The sequence below is a fragment of the Carettochelys insculpta genome, chromosome 14 (genome assembly GCF_033958435.1).
Source record: "Carettochelys insculpta isolate YL-2023 chromosome 14, ASM3395843v1, whole genome shotgun sequence".
Taxonomy (NCBI): domain Eukaryota; kingdom Metazoa; phylum Chordata; order Testudines; family Carettochelyidae; genus Carettochelys; species Carettochelys insculpta.
In genome coordinates this window covers 25818750-25841551 of record NC_134150.1, presented here as the reverse complement: position 1 = coordinate 25841551, position 22802 = coordinate 25818750, and the positions used below count along the sequence as shown (strand labels likewise).

The 22802-nt window shown below is 40.1% G+C and overlaps 1 protein-coding gene across 2 annotated transcripts in view; it reads right to left on the bottom strand.

The window, feature by feature from the left end:
* Positions 1–352: 352 nt before the first annotated feature.
* The window catches only part of LSM14A (LSM14A mRNA processing body assembly factor), a 34899-nt gene continuing 12449 nt past the window's right edge, over positions 353–22802 (bottom strand). Inside the window, exons 3-10 of one of the 2 annotated variants that reach the window (XM_075008637.1) lie at positions 21243–21372; positions 17469–17591; positions 14880–15056; positions 14486–14551; positions 13629–13808; positions 5206–5377; positions 3862–4090; positions 353–2261 (exon numbers count right to left, since the gene is read on the bottom strand). In XM_075008637.1, coding sequence (XP_074864738.1) covers positions 2238–2261; positions 3862–4090; positions 5206–5377; positions 13629–13808; positions 14486–14551; positions 14880–15056; positions 17469–17591; positions 21243–21372 — 1101 coding nt within the window. In that variant the 3' untranslated portion in view covers positions 353–2237. The remainder of the gene's footprint in view (positions 2262–3861; positions 4091–5205; positions 5378–13628; positions 13809–14485; positions 14552–14879; positions 15057–17468; positions 17592–21242; positions 21373–22802) is intronic. The other variant, XM_075008638.1, reaches the window with a different exon arrangement.

The window sequence follows — 22802 nt, the reverse complement described above, 5'->3', positions numbered from 1 at the left end:
CAGGCACAGGAAGGTAATCTTCCCTTCTTTTACATATGTTCTTCCTGTAGCTTGCTTAGGAGAGGAGACCGTTTTTAAAAAAAAAAAAAAAAAAAAATTCCGATTTGCTCTCGTTTTCCCTCTCCTTAGCATTGCCTTTGCTTGCTTATATCTTCCCTTTGCTTGAAGAAGAAAGCTGAAGACAGGGTTAGAAGGAACAGAGCCCTTCCTGAAGTAGTCGTTACCACCTGACTTCCATCGTGTGGGGTGAAGAGTGCAGTTCTTCTGTACAGCTGACTGGGAAAACAGATTAATCCTCTGTTCCTCCTACTCCAGTTTTATAAAAACTAGAAAGAATTTTCAGAAAGACTGATGTTATTGAACTGTTTATTCTGTCTTAAAATAAAAACCTTAGTTTCATGTAGCAAAGTACACTGAAGGTATGCCATGCTGCTAGTTACCCGGGTACAAAACACCCCAGTTAGTAACCCAAATGACTGGGGGAAAGATGCATCAACTCAGACCTTCTCAGCATGTATTATTGGTATTATTTACAATTGATCTTGTTTAAATAAGCCTGGGACATCTCACACAGCATACATGGTTATTGCAACAGTACAGCACTTGCCTCTATGTTCAAAAACCTCAAAAGGTGTTCAGAATCATGATTTGTGGTTCCCAAAAGGGCATTGTTGTTAACATGCAAAAAACATTACTAAACAATATTACCTAATGTCTACTGCTGCCTATACTGGACCTTAATAAGGAAGCCAATTACAAAATATTTCCTTGTAGTGCTATACAAAAAGATATAAAATTAAGATAAGATTCTTTCAACTACTTCTAAATATTCCAATTTTTAAAGAGTGCAGTTTTCCACATCTTTATCACTACTGAACATTTTGATGATAAAGTTAACAAAATTAACAGATCAGATAAAAATGTTTAATCTTTGGATCCCTTTATTCCTGTGGCCTTCACATACATACACAAATTACCAGATTTTTTTTTTCAATTATAACTTAAACATATGAAAAAATTGTAACAAGTAATTTAGAATTGACAAGAAATCCATACCAAGCCATTTGTGGTTTCAGTGGTCTAACAACCAGAATGTTTAATGTCTCCAAGCTAAAGCTTATCAAAATGCAAACTTCAAACACTAAGAATTCTCTTTAAATTGATTATGTCTACTTGTATTACAACAAAGCTAACATTTCAAGAATTGACATGTGGAGGCTTATTTTCACCCCAAGCATTTTAGAAGGAGCATGTTAACTCTCATGCCTGGGCCCTTTTTTAAAAAAGTATTTACCATTAAGTAAAATTAACTGCAAGTTCTGACATATGACAAAAATATTTTATTCTTGTCCTTATTTGAAAAAAATGCCTTAATTTGGTCAAATCTTTGATGTCAGATATTATAAAATGAAGTTCTTGCAAGAGAGATGGGTTTATCCAGTTTTGTAAATGGAAGAACATTCTCAAATCTTCATTATAATCCAGATATAAAAATCAAACAAAAAAAAACTTAAAGCTGAAAAGCTACTAAGAAAAAAACCAAACAACTAGTTCAGTGTTCTTTAGCATATCAACTTTTGCAATAACATAGTATGTTTGCGGACTTAAAAATGTTTATTCTTTAAAAAATTAGTTGCTTTTTATACAGCTATACAAAGTTTGTAATGTTTCTTTGGCAATGGGATATAATGGAATTTTACAACTATATAAAAAGTTTCCTTTGCCTAAGAAACAATATTTACTGTGTACATATCTGACTGACAAAGCAAGTTTTCTACTGTCCAGCACCCTAGTTGACAAAGTACAACTATCTCAAAAGGGATATTACAGGATTTCCCAAAAACAACCTTCAGTGGATCAAAACACTCACAGTATCGACGGCCTTCTGCATACAATTGTCCTTGTAACTTGCAGCAATTATTAAATACAATTTAGTAATAAGAAAAATCCTTTCAGTGATGAAAAAATACTTAAATTCCATCGAAGTACTGCTTTATAGCTAACTATACATAAGAAATTACTTACCCTTCTATCTCAAATATATTTAATGCTCCTTGTTTTCAAAGATGGCCATTTTTCAAAAAGTAACTGCATTACCCCCCTTTGAAATTAAATAGTTAAATCCCAGTGCTGGTGACAAGTATACAGCAAATTAACTTCATTCCTTGCAAAGACTGAAACTAATTCTCTCAATCATGAAGATCTTGAAGTTCACCTGGTTCCAGCTTTCTTGTAGACTATGCAGAAACTTTGTTGTCTTTCTAGAAAAGACACATTAAAATGTTATATTTTGTTCAACATATCTGTAGTCAAACTAGTGTGAGACATGGAAATGGATTAATTTATTTTAGTGTGTGTGGGTGGGGGTAAGACATTACAGTATCTGTCCCAAATGCTATTAATGGAACCACAGAAAAGTGCTTTGTATAGTTAAACTTTATTTCAAGCACTCTTCCACTAGTCTGCCTTACAGAAGGCTAATCATCCAACCTTGGAAGCACTTACGGCATTATAGTTTATGTAAAAATACCAACTTTCCAGCAAGCCCAGTTAGTTACAGAATAATGCATCACCCTCCATTCAAGCCTGAGATGCTGCTTCATACCATGTCAATGCTACTGACTGGATAAAGTTTGTTTATCTCCCAAAAGGAGCTCAAAACTACAGGACTAATCCCTACCAGCTAGTGACGAAAGGTTGGGATACACTTAGGTTGTGACAACGCAAGAAAACTCAGGATTCCATAAGGAACCAAAATCTGTGACTTTTCACGATGAAATTTAACAATTGCTTCCCCTCCCAGCCCAAATAAACTGACATAAGAAAATGTATCAATTTGGGCCAAATTTTAACAATGTAGGCTTACTTGTATCTATTTTTGTTTCCTTGAAGCACACCACTCAGCTTGGATAAACTCACTTAACATACTGGTTCTGGTCTAACTAACTTTCTGGTTCTGGAACAGTGATTCAACATTTGAACTAAAATACTAAGGTGCAAATGTAAAATTTCCCATACAATAGGTTTTCACTGAAACAGTGACATGAAAATTTCAGTATAAGAATCAATGAAGCTCCGATGATTTATACCAGCAAAGAATCTAGCCAACTGTGATGCCTAGTAAAACCAGAACAAAACTGCCTTCAGAAGAAAAATGTGAGAAATCTGTAGTGTCCTTTAAACTAAATGCATCAGTTGGCAGTTGCTGCGCTGTCCCTCCAAGATGGCACTGCAGCCAGAAAAGATACGATTTCAGTCATGATTCCACGGAGTACGTAACTTTTAGAGTTCTTGTTTGCAAGTGCACATACTTTTGGGAAGACTCTACTTCTCACCCAACTAAGTGGCTCAGCCCACCATGATTACAAACTATTTTAGCTTGACAACTACTGTCACATCTGTCATGTTTAAGGGACATCAAACTCTTAACATTGATGTATTATATAATTAAGACACCTAATTTAAGAAAATAGTATGTATAAATCTGAGCTATTTTTGAAGTTTCAACAGTGGCTGATGCGAGAAATTCCCTTTCTTCCAAATTCTTCCTATCCCTATGCAGCCTTCCAGGGCGGTTTTCTTAATGTCAAAAAGCGAGAACATCTTCATGAGACCTAGCATAAGAACAATTTCTAAGAACCCTGGAAACTGTTTTGGTCATAGCCTTAAAGGCTCAGTTTAATTCCTCAGAGTTGAACTGAGACTTCTCCTAAGGGCCAACTCAAGGCACCTGCATCACTAATCTCAAATGACAACCTATTCTGAGGTTTTAAGTGGGAGTTAACAAGTGCATAGTTCTTGTAATAAATAAGCCCTTCAAATTTCACTAAACAAAACATTCTGTTAATGAGAGTATATTACCCTGTATTCAAAGTCAGCAAATTCCCTGCCTCCGCGACCACCTCTGAAGCCACCACGAAATCCTCGAGGGGCACTGAAGCCACCTCTTCCACCTCCACGTCCTCTGCTCCCACGGAAACCAATTCCTCCTCGACCTCGATAGCCTCCACGACCACGATTTGGACGCAGTGGTATTCCAAAAGTCTCTGCGTTTAGCCTCCTTTCCTCAGCCCAGGTTGGTCTACGTTCTCTATCACAAACACAAACACACATATTACAAAATTCATCAGAGCCCTTTAAAATAAGTGTAACTTTCAGTTTGAAACAGCCTACAGCAGCACTTAAGTCACCACAAAAGACACTAAAATGAAAGGCTTCTGTTGATCATATTCTAAGTTTTGCTTAATGCAATACCTACTTGTAGGTATATGAACGCCTGTTGCAAACTTTTCAGTATCGTGCACTGACAATTTCATTTTAAGAAGGAATCCAGCCTTGTGTACTCTACAGTCTACAAAAATACAAAGGCTCTAGTTGATTCAAACAGGAGGACATTGAGAAAATTAGTACCAGAAAACTTGAAATTAGTCCTCAGTTTTCTATTTTCTCAATCTGATGGCACTGAAACAGCACTGAACCTCTAACTGGTGCAGAGAAGTTTCAGAAATCCAAATTGTTTGGATTGTTGCCTTCTTGCTTTTATCAATGCCTCATGATGTTCTAAGGACCTAAGCGTTATTCTGCATACTTCATACTGTGAAACTGCAAGTGGGACTTGAACTTTTCTTTTGCTTTCCAACCATAGTCATGAACTTAATTTTTGAATTACAGTTTGTACCTCTTTGGTCCAGCACCCTTCTGACTGGTTCAGGCTGGACTAGAGGTTAATGCTAGTCCTGCTCCCGATGCCAGCTGTGGTGCTCTACTCTGGCAACAAGAGGGGGTCCAGTACTGATGGAGCAGAAACTGGGGGAAGGGGCGCTTGAGAGAAGTAGTAAAGTGGCTAAGGAGCCCCACATCCAGTGGGGACAGGAGTGCAGCACCATGAGAGGACACTAATGCCATGGCCACTGGGCTGTGCTTCTGATTCCCTGCACCCAACTTTTGCTAAGCATCCCCCATACCTGCTCCTTCCCATCCCTCTCTGACTTTGAGCACAGCAAATGCTCTGAGAGGGTTGGGGAGGAGCTGCTGAGTGAGGCGCCCAACTTTTCACTCACAACTGCTCCAGCCCACAACCACAGACACTGCTGGAGTATTGAAGTCCAGAGTATACAGGTTGAACCTCTATAACAAATAATGCTGATGCACTATATTACGAAACAGGCTGAGACACGAATAATGGCTTCCTGTTGCAGGCCATACCTATTGTCATCACATGAGATGTTATCAAAAAAAGATTTGGTTTTGTCATAGTAGCAGTTGGGTCCAAGTGGATCTTCTTCATCAGCATTCCCTTCACTGTTTTGGGTGTCAATGCCTGAATCACCTTTATCTTCCCCATTTACAGGCTTCTCTGGTTTTTCAAGTTTATCTTCTACAAAAACAAAAGTAAATCAGAATTCCTACATTCTAGTAAGATTTAAAAGAAAAGGCCAACACAAACTTCTTACAAAATCTATCCACATGATAAATGGTTTCCACATGAAAGAACGCACATGCAGCAGTTATGACTCATAATTTAGAGGGGGGAGAGGAAAACAAAACAAAAAAAACAAAAACAAAACAAAAAAAAAAAAACTTATGGTGAGTATCCAAAGGTAAATTACTACAAACACTGCCACCTATTGATTAGGCTTTCTAAATTATGATTTGTGTTGCTGTCCAGTGGACTGAGATCCTCTTGAATTTTTGCAGGTTAAACAAGGTGATATTAGTAGAGATTCCACAATCATTTTATGACAGGAAAGATGTTTTATACTTTTACGGGAGTATGAATTTAATTTGGTTCTTACAACTAATGATCTGTATTATTTACCATACATTAACAAAATATAACACAGCTTTCACTGTAATTAGCTGGCACTTTGATAACCAGAAAACTATTAACTGGCATTTCTGAGTTCTCCCAATACAAAGCTTCAATCTAGCAACAGAGAGACTAGTACACTGCCCAGGAAGTCAAATAGTTATGCACAGTGCACATGGTGGGTCTATTTTTATGCAAAAGAGGTCAGACAAGCAAGCTGATATTCAAGTGATTAATTCAAAAGCTTCTAGGAATGTTATAGAGTCGCTATAGATTCAGCCCAGTCTTACAACTTTTATATCTACAATAACTGATGTGGATAATGGCAACCCTGAGGCACTGCAAGATTCTGAAGTCCCTTCTGAATCAAAGAAATATTAAATTTATGTTCGGTATAGTTCAGTGTCAAGTGTAGTGAGCGGGGTGTACGCCTTGCACTACCCATAGTTACAGTGACATGAGATAACCAACCGTATAGAAAACGTGACCTGTATGCACCAAAGTCCTTCAAGCAACCAACCACTCTGCACTGCAGCACTATTACTGCACTTGTGAGTATCTGTAGTATACTAGTTCATACTTCGTTCATTTTATTGTATTCCAGCTCTTTAAAAATTGGTATTCCATTAACAAGCGTTAACTCTTAGCTGACTGGAATATTTGATTAACCAGCATTCCTCAGTTCCCAACATGCCAGATAATGAAGCTTTTACTGTAATGACAAATACATTTTAAAAAGCATCTGCCTCTTCTTCTTCTTCAAGGGTTCAGGTTTATGAAAAGAACTTGTGATATACTCCAGAAGACTCCCTTGAAATGCTGTAGTGCACTGCTAAGTTGGTCAGTTCTGCAACACTCCCCAAAAGTTAAATTATCTTGCTTGGTTCTTGCCAAAAAAGGTAAATATTACATCAGGTAATGAACATCTTCGCACCTCGATGTTAAATATTTTCAACACTTTCCCTTACCACTCCTATGTGCTAGTAAGTTTTATATGTCTGTTGCCATACACTGTATTTATTTCCTCAAATGAACATGCAAAGGAGAATCTTCATTTAACATACGTCTACAGAAAACAGAACAGCACCAGCAGAAAAAAAGTGAAGACCTCTTAATATAGAAGCAGCTGATTATTATGGCACAGAGCTAGCTGATTTTATTTTTCAGTAGTCCCCATATTTTAATCTCATGCACTACCAAGCCAAGAAGGGTTAACAAACCTTTCCATAACTGTTATTCTAGATGTGTTGCATGTGTCCATTCCAATGTTGGGGTGTGTGCATGCTCAACATTTTCCCCTTAATGGTATACATTAGATGGATGCTGGTACCATGCAGTGCCATGAGCCCATCGCACCAGTCTAAAACGTCCAATCAATCTGTACTGCCTCAGTTCCTTCCTTCTCGCTAACTCCCAAGAGCGGTAGGAAGGTAAATAGTTGAATGGCCAGGTGCAATACATTTCAAACAACAGACGCTACAAAAAAGATTAGTAACTATTTTTTGTTACATGACTGTATGGACACGTCTATTTCACTGTAAACGGCTCCCAAGCAGCAACACCTAAGGTGACGTTGGAGTTTATGGACATACCGACTGTAAGGCATCAACTTTGGGCTGTTGAGAAAAGGCATAGAGCAAAAAAACGTATGCACCTCCAGGGCAACAACTTAACTGTCGATGTCCTGGATAGGGATGTGGGCCAGAAACACTGCTGCTGAAGCTTGTATCCTTGTGGAATGTGGAGTCACGACAGCTGGCAGTGTAACACCTCACCTGTTTGTAATGGGTGTGAATGTATGATGTAATCCAGAATATCCTCTGAGCTAGGACGAAAGGCCTCCTCATCTCATCAGCTATCGCTATGAAGAATTGAGTGAATCTATGGAATGGTCTGGTCCTCTCAATGTAAAATCCTAGGGAAGGGGATGGATCTTCGAGTCTCTTCTGGCTGAAGTAATACCCTTTCTGGTGGCTATATTCCAAGAAAAGTATGATGGGGACAAATTATCAGTCTCACCTCAGTCCCCAGGAAAAATCATGCACCAGGTCCTCAAAGAATCCATTTTGATGCACTTGGGGGACAGAAGGGAGATCGGGAACCGTCAACATAGAGTCTCCAAGAGCAAGTCATTCCTGACCAACCCGACTGCCTCCTATGAGGAGGAAACCATCTCCATGGATATAGGCAAGGCAGTGGATGTGATCCTATGAATTTAGCAAAGCTTTTCATATGGTCTCCGAAAATATTCTTGCCAGCAAATGAAGGTATGGATCAGATGAATGGACAATAAAGTCCAAAAGGTGGCTAGACTGCAAGAGCCATCAACTGCTTGTTGAGACTACATAAGTAGTAGCTTGTATCAAGTGGAGTGCCCCAGGGGTTGGTCCTGCACCGGTTTTATTCAGCATCTTTCTTAATGATCGGGATGACAAAAGAGATTGCATATTCAGTGATGACACTAAAATGTGGGAAGAGGTAGCTATGCTGGAGGGTGGGCATAGGGTCCAGAGTGACGTACATACATTGGAGGACTGAGCAATTTTTTTTAGTCCTCTGTACTTATGTCAGTCTGTATGAGAAAGAAGATTGATCTGATGAAGGGGGTCTGTCCCATGATTCTGCCTGAGCCTTGAACCAGCCTTTGACCAGCCAGTTGCCTAGATATGGGTAGACTTGCATCCATTTACCTCAAGTGCCCTTACTGCCACACCCTTTTATTAAAAAACCTGTTTGACCTTTCAGCATCCCAACAGGGTCATGAAATGGTAATGGGTTTGAGTAATGAAAAATGTGAAAAACTTTCTGTGGCCTTGGAAATGGGGAAATAATCTCTTTAACTGAGGCTAGATTACGAGGCACCAGAATACAAAAAATGGATAATGGAAGGTAGGGAGACCACACAGATCTTTAGCTTCTTCAGGCAGGTGTTGAGGTAGCACAAGTGCAGAATAGGACACATTACCCTTGGCTTTCAGGATAAGTGAAGAGCGGAAGTAAAAGGTCTTTCCTCTTTCGTCCTGTGGAACCTCTTCCATGGCTACCACTGGGAGCTTGCACCTCATGGGCTAGAAGGTCCTTGTAAGAGCAGTCCTGAAGTACTGACAGGAGGGGAAATGGGAAGAAAAACTGGAGCATATAACCCACCTCCATGGTATTCAGTACCCAATGGTCTGTGATGATGCAAGATTAGGTTGAGCTCAAGAGGGACAGGAGGTCTGAAAACAAAGGGGACACAGGATCCAGCAACACAGGAACTGGTATAGTGCCTTCAATCGTCCCATCAAAAAGAGTATTTCAAACCTCTGGAACATCCAGATGTAGCTGATAAAAATGTAATGCCTCTCTCTTAGAGGCCACTGAAGAGCATTTCAAATGGGTGCCCATGGGTTCCAAGAACACCACTGCACAGGCCAAGGCCAGTGACCACCGGGCCAAGAAGTTGGAGGCACCTCTATGGCAAGGTCCACAGCAGGGACAGGAGACTGAAAGGATTATGATGGTGACTCATCGGGCAAGAGGAGTACAATTTAACTTCAGACACCGAAATGAGACTACCTCTGCAAAAAATGGAGGGCAGTGCTCAGCGGTGCTGGAGATCAGTTTAGAAGCAGAAGCTTGTACTGCCGACAAAAAGATCAGTTTCCCTCTGGACAGTACTGCTGGACCTAAAACCAAACAGTAGGTAGGGATTACCTCCCGCCTCTGTCCACCAGCACAAATGCTGACGTTGGCAACGACAGTACCATAAGCATCAATAGATCTCTGGCCAGGACAAATACCTCAGAAGGTGGCACCACAACAGCAATGACAGCTCATCAGGGACCAGATTTAATGGTGCCAGTGTAAGGGCCAAAGTCAAAGTCAATGGTGCCGCCTGTGAAACTGATGCAAAGCAGTGGCCCAAATAGGGTTACACTTTGATCTGCCCTACCTGCCTGCTTAGCTCTCTTCTGAATTGGGGAACATTACTTCTCGGCCTACCACTTCTTCTGTGCAACCTTCTCAGCACCAGGGAAGGTGAGCAACACCAAGATTTCTGCACAACAGGAGTGCTTTGCACCAACACTGAGGTACAAGGTGCTGGGTCCAACCAACTAAGCTTAGAGGAAGGACTGAGTGATACTTCCCTCAATAGGAAATTTAGCCTTCCCCCAACCCCAAGTCCTTTTTAAAAAGCCTAAAATTAATAGCAAATCTGACAGCCATCTCTGATGTGAGCCTCATCCAACATGTTAGGGAACTATGAGTCACCCAAGGAAAAACCCTGTTGCAGAAGGCACAGGGCTTGAAGCCCACTGAACAGGGTACACTCATCCCTTGCTCTATGAGTACAACTGATTCCCACCTTTGTGCTCATAGGCAAAAACTCATAAGAGGGTGTGATGGAGTGGGGGATACCTGTGTGTGTGGGGAGGGGGGGGCTCCTGCTGAGGGTAACCCTGACAACCAGGTAACACCTTTGTACTGCAGACAAAGGAGGAGGTGGAGCCTGAGGGGTTTGAATTGGAACTGGGAGTTGGAAGCAGTTAGTCTGGGCTGGGAGAGAGAGAGAAACAAAGGAGGGGGCAAGGCCCCAGCTCTGGGGGCCCCTCGGGGCCTCCTCTCCCCAACATGGATTGAACTGGCTGTCTCTGCCTGCTGTACTGACTCCTCTGTACGATGCTGTGTCCTGTCGGCTAATAAACCTGCTGTTTTCCTGCTGAGAGAGAGACTCTCCTGCCTGCGGACAGGGTGCAGAGCTTGGGGGACCCCAAAACCCCATCACAGAGGGACACTAAATTCTCATTAATGTACACATAAGTCTCTGATTGGTTCCTAGAGCTCAGCGAAAGAGTAGCAGCAGGTGGTGCTGCTTTTGAAAAGGTAAGTGAACCTTGGGTTTGGGGGTTGGAAAAGGTTAAAGGCTGGGGGCAGTTTGGGGCCAAGACTGGAAGGGACGGTTAAAACCTGGTGGCCGGTTGGGTCTGTGGGGTGGGGGGTCAGGCTACTGAAGGTTGGGTGTGTGATCAGGCTGTGGTGGGTTAGATCTACTGGGCTGGCATGGAGGGGAGGTGGGGGTCAGGCAGTCGCAGGGCCAGTCTGCAGGGCCAGCTGGGGCGGGGGGTTAAGGCCGTGGGGCCAGCAAAGGGGTCAGGCTGGGACAGGGTTGACAGAGGTGTAGGGGGGCTAAGGTTGCCGCAGGGCCGGTGGCAGGGTTCAAGCTGCGCGCTCTCTCTCTCTCTCTCTCTCTCTCTCTCTGTGTGTGTGTGTGTGTGTGTGTGTGTGTGTGTGTGTGTGTGTGTGTGTGTGTGTGTGTGTGTGTGTGTGTGTGTGTGTGTGTGTGTGTGTGTGTGTGTGTGTGTGTGTGTGTGTGTGTGTGTGTGTGTAGAGTTCACTCGTAGAGTAAACAAAGGTAAGTAAACATGTCCCTTAAGTGAGTACTCATTAGTAAAGTATTCGTTTAACAAGGGATGAGCGTATACCTTGGCACTGAGAACTCCACTGTTACTCTATTGGACTATTCAACTACACAAAAAGCAGAAAACCAAGGAACCAATGTCCACTGAGGATAGCTTGCAGTGTCAAGGGGAGCAGATCCAGATGAAATGCAAGGACCTGGAGTTTAAAGCTTGCAAGACTCTAGGCCTTCAAGACAAGAAATAATGACACGAGTGACTGGAAAATGTTCCAGTACCCAAGACAAAGGGAAAAAAGCTACCAAGCGATAGTACTGTGCAAAATTACTCTGAAGATTAATATGAGATCATAAAAATATCAAAGATGCATCAGTCTCAGACATGAAGGGTCCTGTGGTACCTTATAGACTAACAAAAAAGTTTTGAGAATGAGCAGTGAGTCAGACTAACACGGCTACCCCTCCGATACCAGTCTCAGACATGTGTTTTCATCACAGGATACACGTTGTGTATCAAAACTAATGAGAATAAAGGGGAATTACCCAGCCGATGCACAAGTCAGGGCCCCTTAAGCTTCCAGCACAAACAGACCAATAGGAAAAAAAGAGGGTGGACGCCTTTAAATACATGCACAGAATATAGGTGCAGACAGATTCATATTATGAAAGGATGCCCAGATTGGAAAAATTAAGCTGCTTATGGGAGACTCCAGAGGAACCATCCCTCTACTGATGATTAGGCCATGAGAGATCCATCAGATCTTAACCCTCTTGTCAAGGATGAGAGTACAATATTTTTAAGGTGTGCATAGATCTGACTAGAATTTCTATATGCATGTATATAACCATAACTTTAACAAAATTGTAAAACAGACTAGACCTTGTATTGGTGACCATATTTGTGGTCACTATCTTTGGTCTTTCTGTGTTCCTACAGATTCTAAATCTGAAGCAAGTAACAGAGGTGACTTCACTCTGTTAAACTATAGCCATCAGAGCTAAACTCAGGGGCCGCGTCTACATTAGCAAGGTATTTTGGAAAAATCAGGCCCTGTTCCAAAAGGAGGAGCATTCACACAAAATGCACTCTAGTTCCTTTTGAAAGAAAGAATGTGGCACTTTTTCCAGGGGCCCTCTTTCTCTCCCAAATAAGGAAGAATACCTTTTTCCAAAAGATTATTTTGGAAAAAACATTTATAAACACTCTGGGGGCCCTTTGTTTGACAGAGTGGTCCTCATGGTGCCAGATTTTGCGATCCCCGGTCCTTTCTTTTGAAAGAGCGGGGGCTGTGTGGACGATCTCTTTCCAAAGGGAAGATTGCTCTTTTGATCCACTTTTGTGTGTGGATGTGCTCTTTTGAAAGAAGATCATCTTTCGAAAGATCACTCTATTGCAGACATAGCCATAGTTGTGTCACATCACCTTACAAAATTCACTCAAAAAGGATATGCTAGTATGAAGGAACTGATGGAGCATGAGTCTGCCAGGACTTTTATTGTGGCACTGAGTGCAAAGAACCAGAGGATGACTGCAGCTGACCCAAGGATGCCACAGAGGAAAAAATGTCCAGTGTCAGTGCTCAGGGTGCACATTAGGGGGACCAGCATTAGAAACATGGCCCTTCCCCAAAGATGCAGCACATTCGCACTCTCCCTTATCCTTACAGCCACTTTTAGAAGTGCTGTGGCCATGGTTCCCTGCTCCATTACTCCTGGTGTGCTCACACCCTTACAGTGGAATGAACATGTGCAATCACTCAAAGAAGAGATACTCCTCTGGCTGCTCCTACAGAAGGAGAAAGGCGAAGAACAACAAAATGGATATGCAGGCAGAGAGGGGGAAGAAAAAAAGAGACCATGCACTTCCTGTCTAGTGAAAATTTTTGCCCCAAATTCTCATTTTGGCATCTCACTGTACTTTCACATACTGAATTAATGGATTACTGACTAACAAATTGGCCAGGCAGTGACACACACTTTAAACAAAAACAAATACTAGATTTGGGAGCCTAAGCCACTAATGTTTCCTAACCCCCATTCCACCACCCTTCCATAGCTCAAACATTTACTGCTTTTTTCCTACGGGGCAAGACAGCTCATAAACATTATTTCTAGCAAACAACCCTACTATGGTTAAGCAGCACAATTTTATACTTCAGAATTAAAAAGAAAATCCTTTTAAAAATCCAACCTAGAATTCTGAGCCATGTACCACTGACAAGACTTGCAAGTCATTAATTCAAGAAGAAATAAATTTTAATTTTTCTATGGTATTGTTTCGCCATCAATTTCTAGAAAGCAAAGGGTTTTTTTTAAAACTTTGATATGACCTTTAAAGAAATTTTCCCAAGACTTTGTTTTATTAAGTCACACAACCTCTAAATTTTTCATTGCTGAAATCTAAACCAGAAGCAAGTTTACCTTTTAATTTAAGTTTATTATGAAATTCTCTATCAATTTCCTCCTTGTTGAATTGTGCATTTGCACTCTCAAAATCAAAGTCCTTCTCAAACTTCATTGGGCCATCCCGCCTAATACCAAATCGTCCTCTGCCACCACGGTGACCCCCACGGCTTCTTCGTGCTGAAGGTCCACCTGGAGCTGTAAGAATTCAGGATTTGAAGAAATTCACCACTTCAAGAATACTCACTCTAACAGGTCTGTACCTCATGCATCAACTTGCTACATCTTTTGAGTTATACCTTAAATTCCTCTGTAGTAAATACTAGAGTAGAACAGAAGTTCAGACATCCTCATGGAAGGCTTATTACCTTGATTACACAAAGATTTAAGTGAAGAAAAACCTAAGTGAAAAATATTTTTTTTTTTAATTTGAAGATGTTTCCAAAATTCAGTTTTAACAACTTCTATAATGAATGATCAGGACTTTGCACTTCACTCCTTGCCAGATTTGTTATCTTGTTCCTAATACTTGCTTTCACAACAATGCTATTCAAATCACGATTTAATGCCATGCCATCAGGAACATGTCTCCTTTACACATGGATTTTTGCTCATGGTATCCCATTTCAGCACAAAATTGTTGCCACTCACAAGTAAACAGTATTAGTTTCCTGCTCTGTATTGCAGTCCAAATCTGAATAGTTGTAAGCTTTATGAATTATAACTAGAGGAAAAAAGGTTGTCCTGTCACTCTTCTAAAATAGTAAGTGAATAGTTATGAGCTTTGCAGGTTTTCCTCTTCCCCACTCTGGTACTAACACCTTAAAATTAGTAACTCAGAACAACTGTAGTTTTTCTCAAAACAGACAATTTACCAATTTGTCGCTTGTTTTCATTTCTGAGTTGCTCATTTTCTGATCTTGAAACCTTGTGTGCTTCAGCTAAAGGTGGAAAATAATGTAGACAAAGAAGTCATTTTTGTCATTCTTCTGTACACAGCTACGTACTGTATAATTTCAAAATCACATAGGTGATACATAAAGGTGATAAAGCTTTCCTTAATTTAAGAAAAAACAAACAAACAAACAAAAAAAAAAGCTAGAATTATTAGAATTCATTGCCTAAGAAATGAGATTTCAGACCTGCACTGGAAGATCAACTACCATTATTCAGTAAAAAATATCCCTTTCAACCGCTTTAAAATGAATTAATAGGCCATACAAAGGAGAAAACAGAAAACAGGTAAGAAGAAAATTTCTGAAGTTCTACCTCGTCTGTGCTCCTGATTCTCTAAAGATTTTTGGCTACCAGATGCCAAAGGTCTGGCTGGTACAGGACTCCTCCTCCCAACAGGCGCTGGAGCTGGTAAATGGGCTGAAGCTGTTTGTACTGCTTGTTCCATGGTTGGGCTTTTTCTCAAATGGTCTATTTGAGGACTTGAACGACCTAAAAATGTAATCAAGGGAATAATTCATCTACAAATATTTGTCGACCTCAAGTCAAGCAATCTAGACTGAAGGGGTTATCTGCCTTACCAGTTAAGACAGCTGTGTCCAAAGAGGAAATAAATATTTCTGCACCCTCAGATCCACTAATCCAGACTGAAGAGATATATAGCAATTCCCCTTCCCCCAGTCTAAAAAGAAAAAAAATGGGTAGGACAATTAATTCCTACCAACCCAGCCATAAGTGTCTATCCATGGAATGTATTTTTCTGATGTTTGGGTGGTAGGAAGTGCTACAGATACTCTTCCTTTCTGGGAAGACTGAACAGATGGTAACTGCCCCTCAATAGCATAGCTGTACCTATTTACATAATTTAGTGTACTGCTGCCTGAATAGTCTACAAATTAACAAAGAGAAATGGCTAAAGCCAGCTGTAACAGACGCAGCAAACAAGTTCTATAAACTTCTTCACAGAGGTTCTCTCTCTCTCTCTCTCTTTTTAAACGCACTTCAGTCTTCATTTGCACCATCTCCCTGCTATGTCAGCTCTAGGCACCTCCTGAATAGACACCCAGCTATGCAATTAACTGCATGATAGCATGTGTGGTGTTGACAAATTTCTGCTAGAAATAAGAAAAAAAAAAATCACTTGTGATCCAGATTCCTATAGATTAAATAGGGTGAATTAACCTGCTACTCCTGTTCCCCACTTTTTTTTAAAAATGAAGCCACAACCTGGGCCTGCTGAAACAGTGATTGAGTGTACCAAAATGAGTGCCAATAGTCTTGCCAATGCCTGACTGGAAGGTTTAGGTAGGTGAAGCCTTCAACCCAAGACTACATAATACATGTTAGTTCTAAAAACCATACAAGATTAAATATTCCCCTTCAAAAAACCCAAGCTGTTCTTTTAATAGTTAAGTTTGAATGTTCAACATACTTTCCCAGTTACTGCAGTATTTCTATTAATATAAAAGCTTTGGTAACTGATTCTATTATATACCCTGTAAAGGACTGTTGGTCTCTGATCACAAAGTTACCAGACAAAAATAAACTTATAAACAAAGTTGTATTTTTTTAATCTTTTAATAACTCCATAATTACATATCCCTATATATTACTTAAATCTCTACTATAAAGACAGGAGAACTGAAGGAAAAGAAATATTAAGTTTAATATTAAGTTAAAAAAATAAGAAAGTCTACTGTTAAGTTTCTTCTCATCCTAAATACCCTACTGCAATTCAAAAGGACATTTTCAGGAGACGTTACTCTTGAACTTGTTTTAATTTTTAAGCACGCCATAGGGATTTGGCCAGTGAATTTCTATTATTGTTGTCTCCACAAAGTACGTTACATGAAGTAAGACGCACAAGACAATTCCATTCTACTTCACACTTATAATCCTCAGCTGGATAATTATGCCCAGTTCTAGATACCACATTTCATGAAAGATGTGGACAAACTAGACAAAGTCCAGAAAGCAAAAAATACGATTAAAGGTCTAAAAAAATATGACCTATGATGAAAGACTGAAATAATTAAATTTGTTCAGGCTGGAGAAGAGAAGACTTGGAAGGAGGGCACACAACCATTTCCAAGTCAGAGACCACCCAGAAGAAGAAGAAGAATCAAAAGGTTATGATAAAAGGGTGAAAAATCGCTTGTTAACTTCTGAGACAGAAAGCAATGGGCTTCATTTGCAGCAAGGGAGGTTTAGGTTAGACATTAGGAAAGCTTCCTGTCAGAACGAACTACCTAAGGAGGGTGTGGAATCTCTTTTATTGTGCAACCTGTCCTTAAAAGCCTCCAAACACCATCAGAAATGGTTTACTTAATATTATGTAGTGCTGCTTTGAATGTAGAGGACTAGACAGAATAGCCACTGAAATACCTCTAAGTCTTTGAAATGTGATAGGGATATTGATGATAGATCTAAACAGCTCTAAGGATATGAAGAAAAGCATAACACAAGGAATCAAGGCTTCACAACAAGGTCAAACAGAATTCTATAAGTACTTGCAGCCATATACATCACCAAACTTTAAGTTCGTAAACAGCATGCTGAACATTATCAAAGAATTCCCCAATAACAATGAAAAAGTTGATGTTAGCTACACTCAGTGTTTGTTTTAACAATCTAAAGTAAGCAGCTTAATTTGTAGAAGAAAAATCTCTGGCTGGTGACCAATACTATAAGTACTACATAACTATATGCAATACAACAAGCTACGAAACAAAGACACCATCCTTTTTTGCTGGTCTTAGCGAGGGACATTTTTGTTATGGAATATATTCTTCACTATTGATTCATAAACAATTTCATTCATTCCACTTTAACAGGAACTAATGACAATAACTGGGACTGTTGCAAAGATTATTGAGATAAATTTGTCACTCAAGAAGCACTTACCTTGAGATAATTGTGTTTTTAGTGATCTCGCATCTGTTGTAAAGGCAGAGCCAACTGCACTGCTTTGGGATAAGTTAGCACTAGCTGAAGTTTCTGTTCCAAAAGATGTCAAGGAACCCCCTGCTTTGAAGAAAATAAAAGAGCTGTAAAGATTTAAAATTGGTTTCAATTATTCTATTTTATGGATATCATGTAATTTTTTATTAGGGCAAGTCACTTAATTAGTTATCAGTGCTTTGTTAATCCTCCTAAAATACTACTGAAATAGAAAAAGTTGCACTTTAAAAACTCTCCAACAAATAAATACGTGACGTCACGTAATGTAGCGTGCCTGACCAAATCAGCACAGCTTTGGAAAGCGAACAAGATTTAGTACCAAATTGCAATGGACAGCTAATTACGATGAGGTGATCTTGCAGCAAATTCTAAAAAAGCTAACTGACACAAAAACCTGTGATGCTAGGACAGTAAGCATCAGTGACAGAAATTTAACAGATAATGAAGTACTTTTTCCTGATAACCTGTATAACAACATTTCTGTCTTCCTGACAAGACAGTCAGAACCCGTAAGTTCTACTAGTGACTGATTCCTTGTGTTACCAAAAATTAAAGCCATTCTGCAAGTCTTCCTACTTATAACTGCAACGAAGGGTCCTGTGGCCCCTTATAGACTAACAGAAAAGTTCTGAGCATGAGCTTTCGTGAGCACGGACTCACTTCATCAGATGCTGGTCTTGGAAATCTGCAAAGCCTCTCAGGCCACACAGAAGCAGACTTAAAAGTAGCTATCCTACAGCAAAAAAATTTCAGGACCAGACTCCAAAGAGAAATTTCTAAGCTACAATTCATCTGCAAATGCGATGCCCTCAGCTCAGGCTTAAACAAAGACTGTGAATGGCTGGCTAAATACAAAAGCAGCTTCCCTTCCCTTGGTGTTCACACCTCCAGATCAACTGCTGGTAGTAAGCCTCACCCTTGCTGACTGAGCTAACCTTGTTATCCCCACTCTTGCTCTGGCTTATTTATACCTGGCCCTGCAGATTTCCAAGACCAGCATCTGATGAAGTGAGTCTGTGCTCACGAAACCTCATGCTCAAAACTTTTCTGTTAGTCTATAAGATGCCACAGGACCCTTCATTGCTGTTGCAGATCCAGACCAACACGGCTACCCCTCCGATACTTATAACTGGTTATTCTATAAATTAGTGCAACAAAAGCTAGTGCAAAAAAAAGGTGAAGCACAATTTTACTTTGAGAAATAACCACAGGTGAAATATTCCAATTTATATTAAATGACTGCAAAACCTAATTCCCATTTGCAAAAGTGCAATGGTATGTTAATTATAACCTTATCATTTTCGTCCTATAGGGTAACAGTAACTAAGGCTACTTCTACACATTCCACCTCCCCTCAGAGGTAGCATGGTAACGGGGCAATATGGAGCAGGCTAATGAGGTGCTAATGTGTATATTCAATGCCTCATTAGCACAATGACAGCTGGGTGAATTTCAAAGTGCAAACTTGGAATTGCAGATTGACAGTGTAGATGGGGGCAGCTTAGAAATAAGCATCCCACTTCCATATTCCCTTACTCCCACAGAACTAGATCAGAGTAACGGAATGTCGAAATGGTGTGTTTATTTCGAAGCTGGCCCCACCTACACTGTCAATCTGCAATCCAAAGTCTACTCTTTGAAATCTGTGTGGCTGCTATTATGCTAATGAGGCACCGAATATGCACATTAATGCCTCACTAGCCTGCTTCGAATTGCCTCTTTACCATGCCACCTCATATGGGAGGTGGCATGTGTAGAAGCAGCCTAAGGGAGAAAACTGCAATCTGTTATTTTAAATTAAAGAACATTTTAACAGATGCATCTATTACAACCTATGGAAAGCAACAGGGTTGCAATGGAGTAACTGAAGGGTTACAATTGTCCTCTAAAATCTTAGTACTTGCAGTAATGGTTTAAAAAATTTTTTTTAATCTTAGACCATAGGCTAAACTTCCAGACCAGCAAATTTTCTTGTATGACAGTACCATGCAGAGGCCATTTTCACTCAGACTAAGCATATCTGATATGGAAGTTATCGATACACAAACACATGCAACAATACCACTTTTACAGCCACTATAAAGCGCACCTCTATTTTTAGATGAGTGCATGGTGCTTTCTGGAACAAGTGTCAAAATAATCTTTATACATTTAATTTGTTGCTTTCCCACTTAGTGGTAAACTGTATTGGCACAAAATCCTGCAGGAGAGAAAGTTGATTTCCATACATTTTATAATGTGAGATATAGGACAATGGCCAGATTTGTTTTGTTTCACAGGGGTGCTTTTTCAACACACATGAAAAATACGCTATGGGTGTTAAACAAGGGATGTTAACATTCACCTGATTAACCTGCAAGGGCTGGAGCAGGGGGCAGCATGGCCAGAATAGCCCGTATCAGCAGCGGCCCAGCCAGGAGTACCATGGGCAGTGGCACTCCAACCTGGCTGGAGCATATCAGCCAGGAGCATACCCGCTGATGCCGCCAGGGACCAGCGCTGCTCTGTCTCAGCTGGTGTGGGCATGCTGCTGCTGGGGGCTGTTCCAGACACACTAGAGGCCACCCCATCGCCCTGCACAGCAGTGCTGCAGGCAAAGATGCTCCAGCAGGGCCAGAGCAGCCCCAGTCCAGCCCTCCTCTGTTTAACTGCAGAGCAGTCTCCCTCCTCTCCATTTAATTGAATAACTGGTTAACTGACTGAAAAGGATTTTATATCCTCAGTTAACTAGAGCATCTAATTTTAAAAAGCTCTCAAAATATTTCTTGTATACAAGAAAAGATTTAAAGAAAAAAGGATGTGTTGTTAAAAGGTAACGTAAAAACTTGAGAGGAAGCAGCACCCTCATACGCTTCTCATATTTAGTTTTGGGAGCAGCACTTTTCACAGTGAGGATTCCATGGTCTACCAAAACTATATTTTTCTATTCCACTAACATACCCTATGTTTGCTCAAATCTAAATGTTGCAAGGCATCTAAGATCACTCACAAAATCCATTCCTGGTCATTAACAAGGTTTATTCATCATTTTAGTTTATTTCAGTAATCCAGATCAAATTCTGATGATGAACACTGTAGGTTTGCAAACTATGTTAAGAACTAAGCACTCAACACTTAACTATGTTGCAACTTAAGCACTCAAATTATAAAGGACAAACTGTAAAGGATTTTACAAAAATTGTGCTTGTGTCATTTTTACTTCTTCATAATACACGAAGCAGACATGAAAGGAGTGCTTCCCTGAAACTTATGTTCATATATAGAGAGCATTATAAATATCAACTGTAGGCCTCCCCGGTTTTACTAGAGGACAGGATGGGGAAGGAGTTTCTCTCACAGTAGTGTACTACTGGCTCCAGAACCTTAACTCAGTGTTTCCCAAACTTAAAATATTTACATACCTCTTTCATGACTTTGGCCTTATCAGTGTCCTGCCCCAGCTCCCAGTGCTGTCCCAGTACCTATCTCCTGATTTTTAGTAGTTTATTTTCCGCCATTTACTCCTTGAAATCCTTTTATGTATCACTGGTGGTACGTGTACTGAACTTTGGGAAACACTGCCTTAAGTGAAAGGGTTAGCTAATGGGTCCAAGGTATTATTAACTCACATGTGGATTTGGCAAAAAAAATAAAATATCATACAACAGTCATAATTTATATACATTTTCTGCACCTTGGTTGCAGAAGAAAATACAAAATATTCAAAATCAAACATACCAACTCCAACAGCACCAAACTGCTGCCCCACCAATGGACTTGGACTAAACTGACTGTATGCAGGCATCCTGCCGAAAGGACCATAGGACCCCACAGATTGGAATGAAGAAGTAGAAGATCCTAGTGAAGACTGCAGAAAACAACAGACAGAATTTAGGGAAAATAATAAACTTCTCCAAGGCAAGAATAGGTGAAAATATAGGACTAACTTGCTCAACACTGAACAGAGACAGTCCCCACTTTGTATATTAAAATTTATAAAAATGTGAAACTTTACTATTTATGAGAGAAATACACATTGTTTAATATAATTGACAGCTACTAGAAACAGTACGTAAATCTTCAAAATACTGACATACCTGGATTATTGTACACTGGAATTAATTCCACAAGAATAAGCACATAGGCAAAATTTTCACAAATATGCACGTAATTCAGGGTGCGATTTCATCACAGAACTCGTAAGTCAGTGTTTTCTTAAAGCCTCAGTTTCTGGATTTATGCTAATACAGAAGAATCTGAGTTTTCTTTAAAAGTAATTCTCAAGGTTACAAAACCTTGAAAACATGACCTGTATACACTAATCTAAGCGTATGTCTTACACCACAATAATAAACCCTGGCTCAGAGCCTGGTCAACTGACTTCCGCTCAAAATTGCAGCGTACAAAATTTGAACCAGGGCTCCAGCTGAGGTCTAAATGTTTGGAGTGCTATATGATAGTCATGCAGATGGAGCTCCATGAGCCTGAGTCAACTGACTGATGCCACGGGTCTTTTATCGCAATGCAGATGTATCTTGAAGCCCAGAAACTAGAAAGCAAATAAAACACCCAAAATGTGCTTTAATAAAGTTTCATGATTTTTTGATGTCCATCTCATAATTTGAAATATCCAGCATTGGCTATTTTGCAATTTTCTAACTTTTGCATTTTGGCAAGCACACTTGTGCTAAATTTCGCAAAGCACTGAACTGTTCATTACCTATGATATTTAGCAAGGGCTTTATCTGAGAATTGTACCTTCTGAGCTAGTATGTAAACATTAAAACTATATCATTCAACATAAGAACAACTTACAAAATTACTTTTCATTGTCCACCTTCTCTGTGTACTAACACCCCCAGCAACTATTAAGACATAGGATGCATGCACAGACAAGCTTTGCCTGTGAAGAAAGACACCAAGACAGGTTGGCTTTCCTAAGCCACACGGAGACTATAAGACTGTATGCCTGTCAGGAGAGAAGTAAAAGCAGCTAGAGAAGTACTGTTTCCCTGCCAAAGTTTGACTTCTTTTAAAAATAGTTTCCCTGTAGCACAGAGACTTTTTTTTATCTGGAACAAGAACAATATACAGATTGAACCTCTCTAACGTGGAACTCTTGTCCAGCAACATCCATAATCCAACATCATTTTAATTAGCCACAAGACCACTTATGGGTGTGGCCAAGTTTCCCCACAGTAATGTCATGTTTGTTTACAGCCACCAATTCTGGCTCTCAGTGTTCTGTGCTGTTATTTAGCTGTAATTTACCCCTAAATGTCTTCTAAGAGCCCAGTA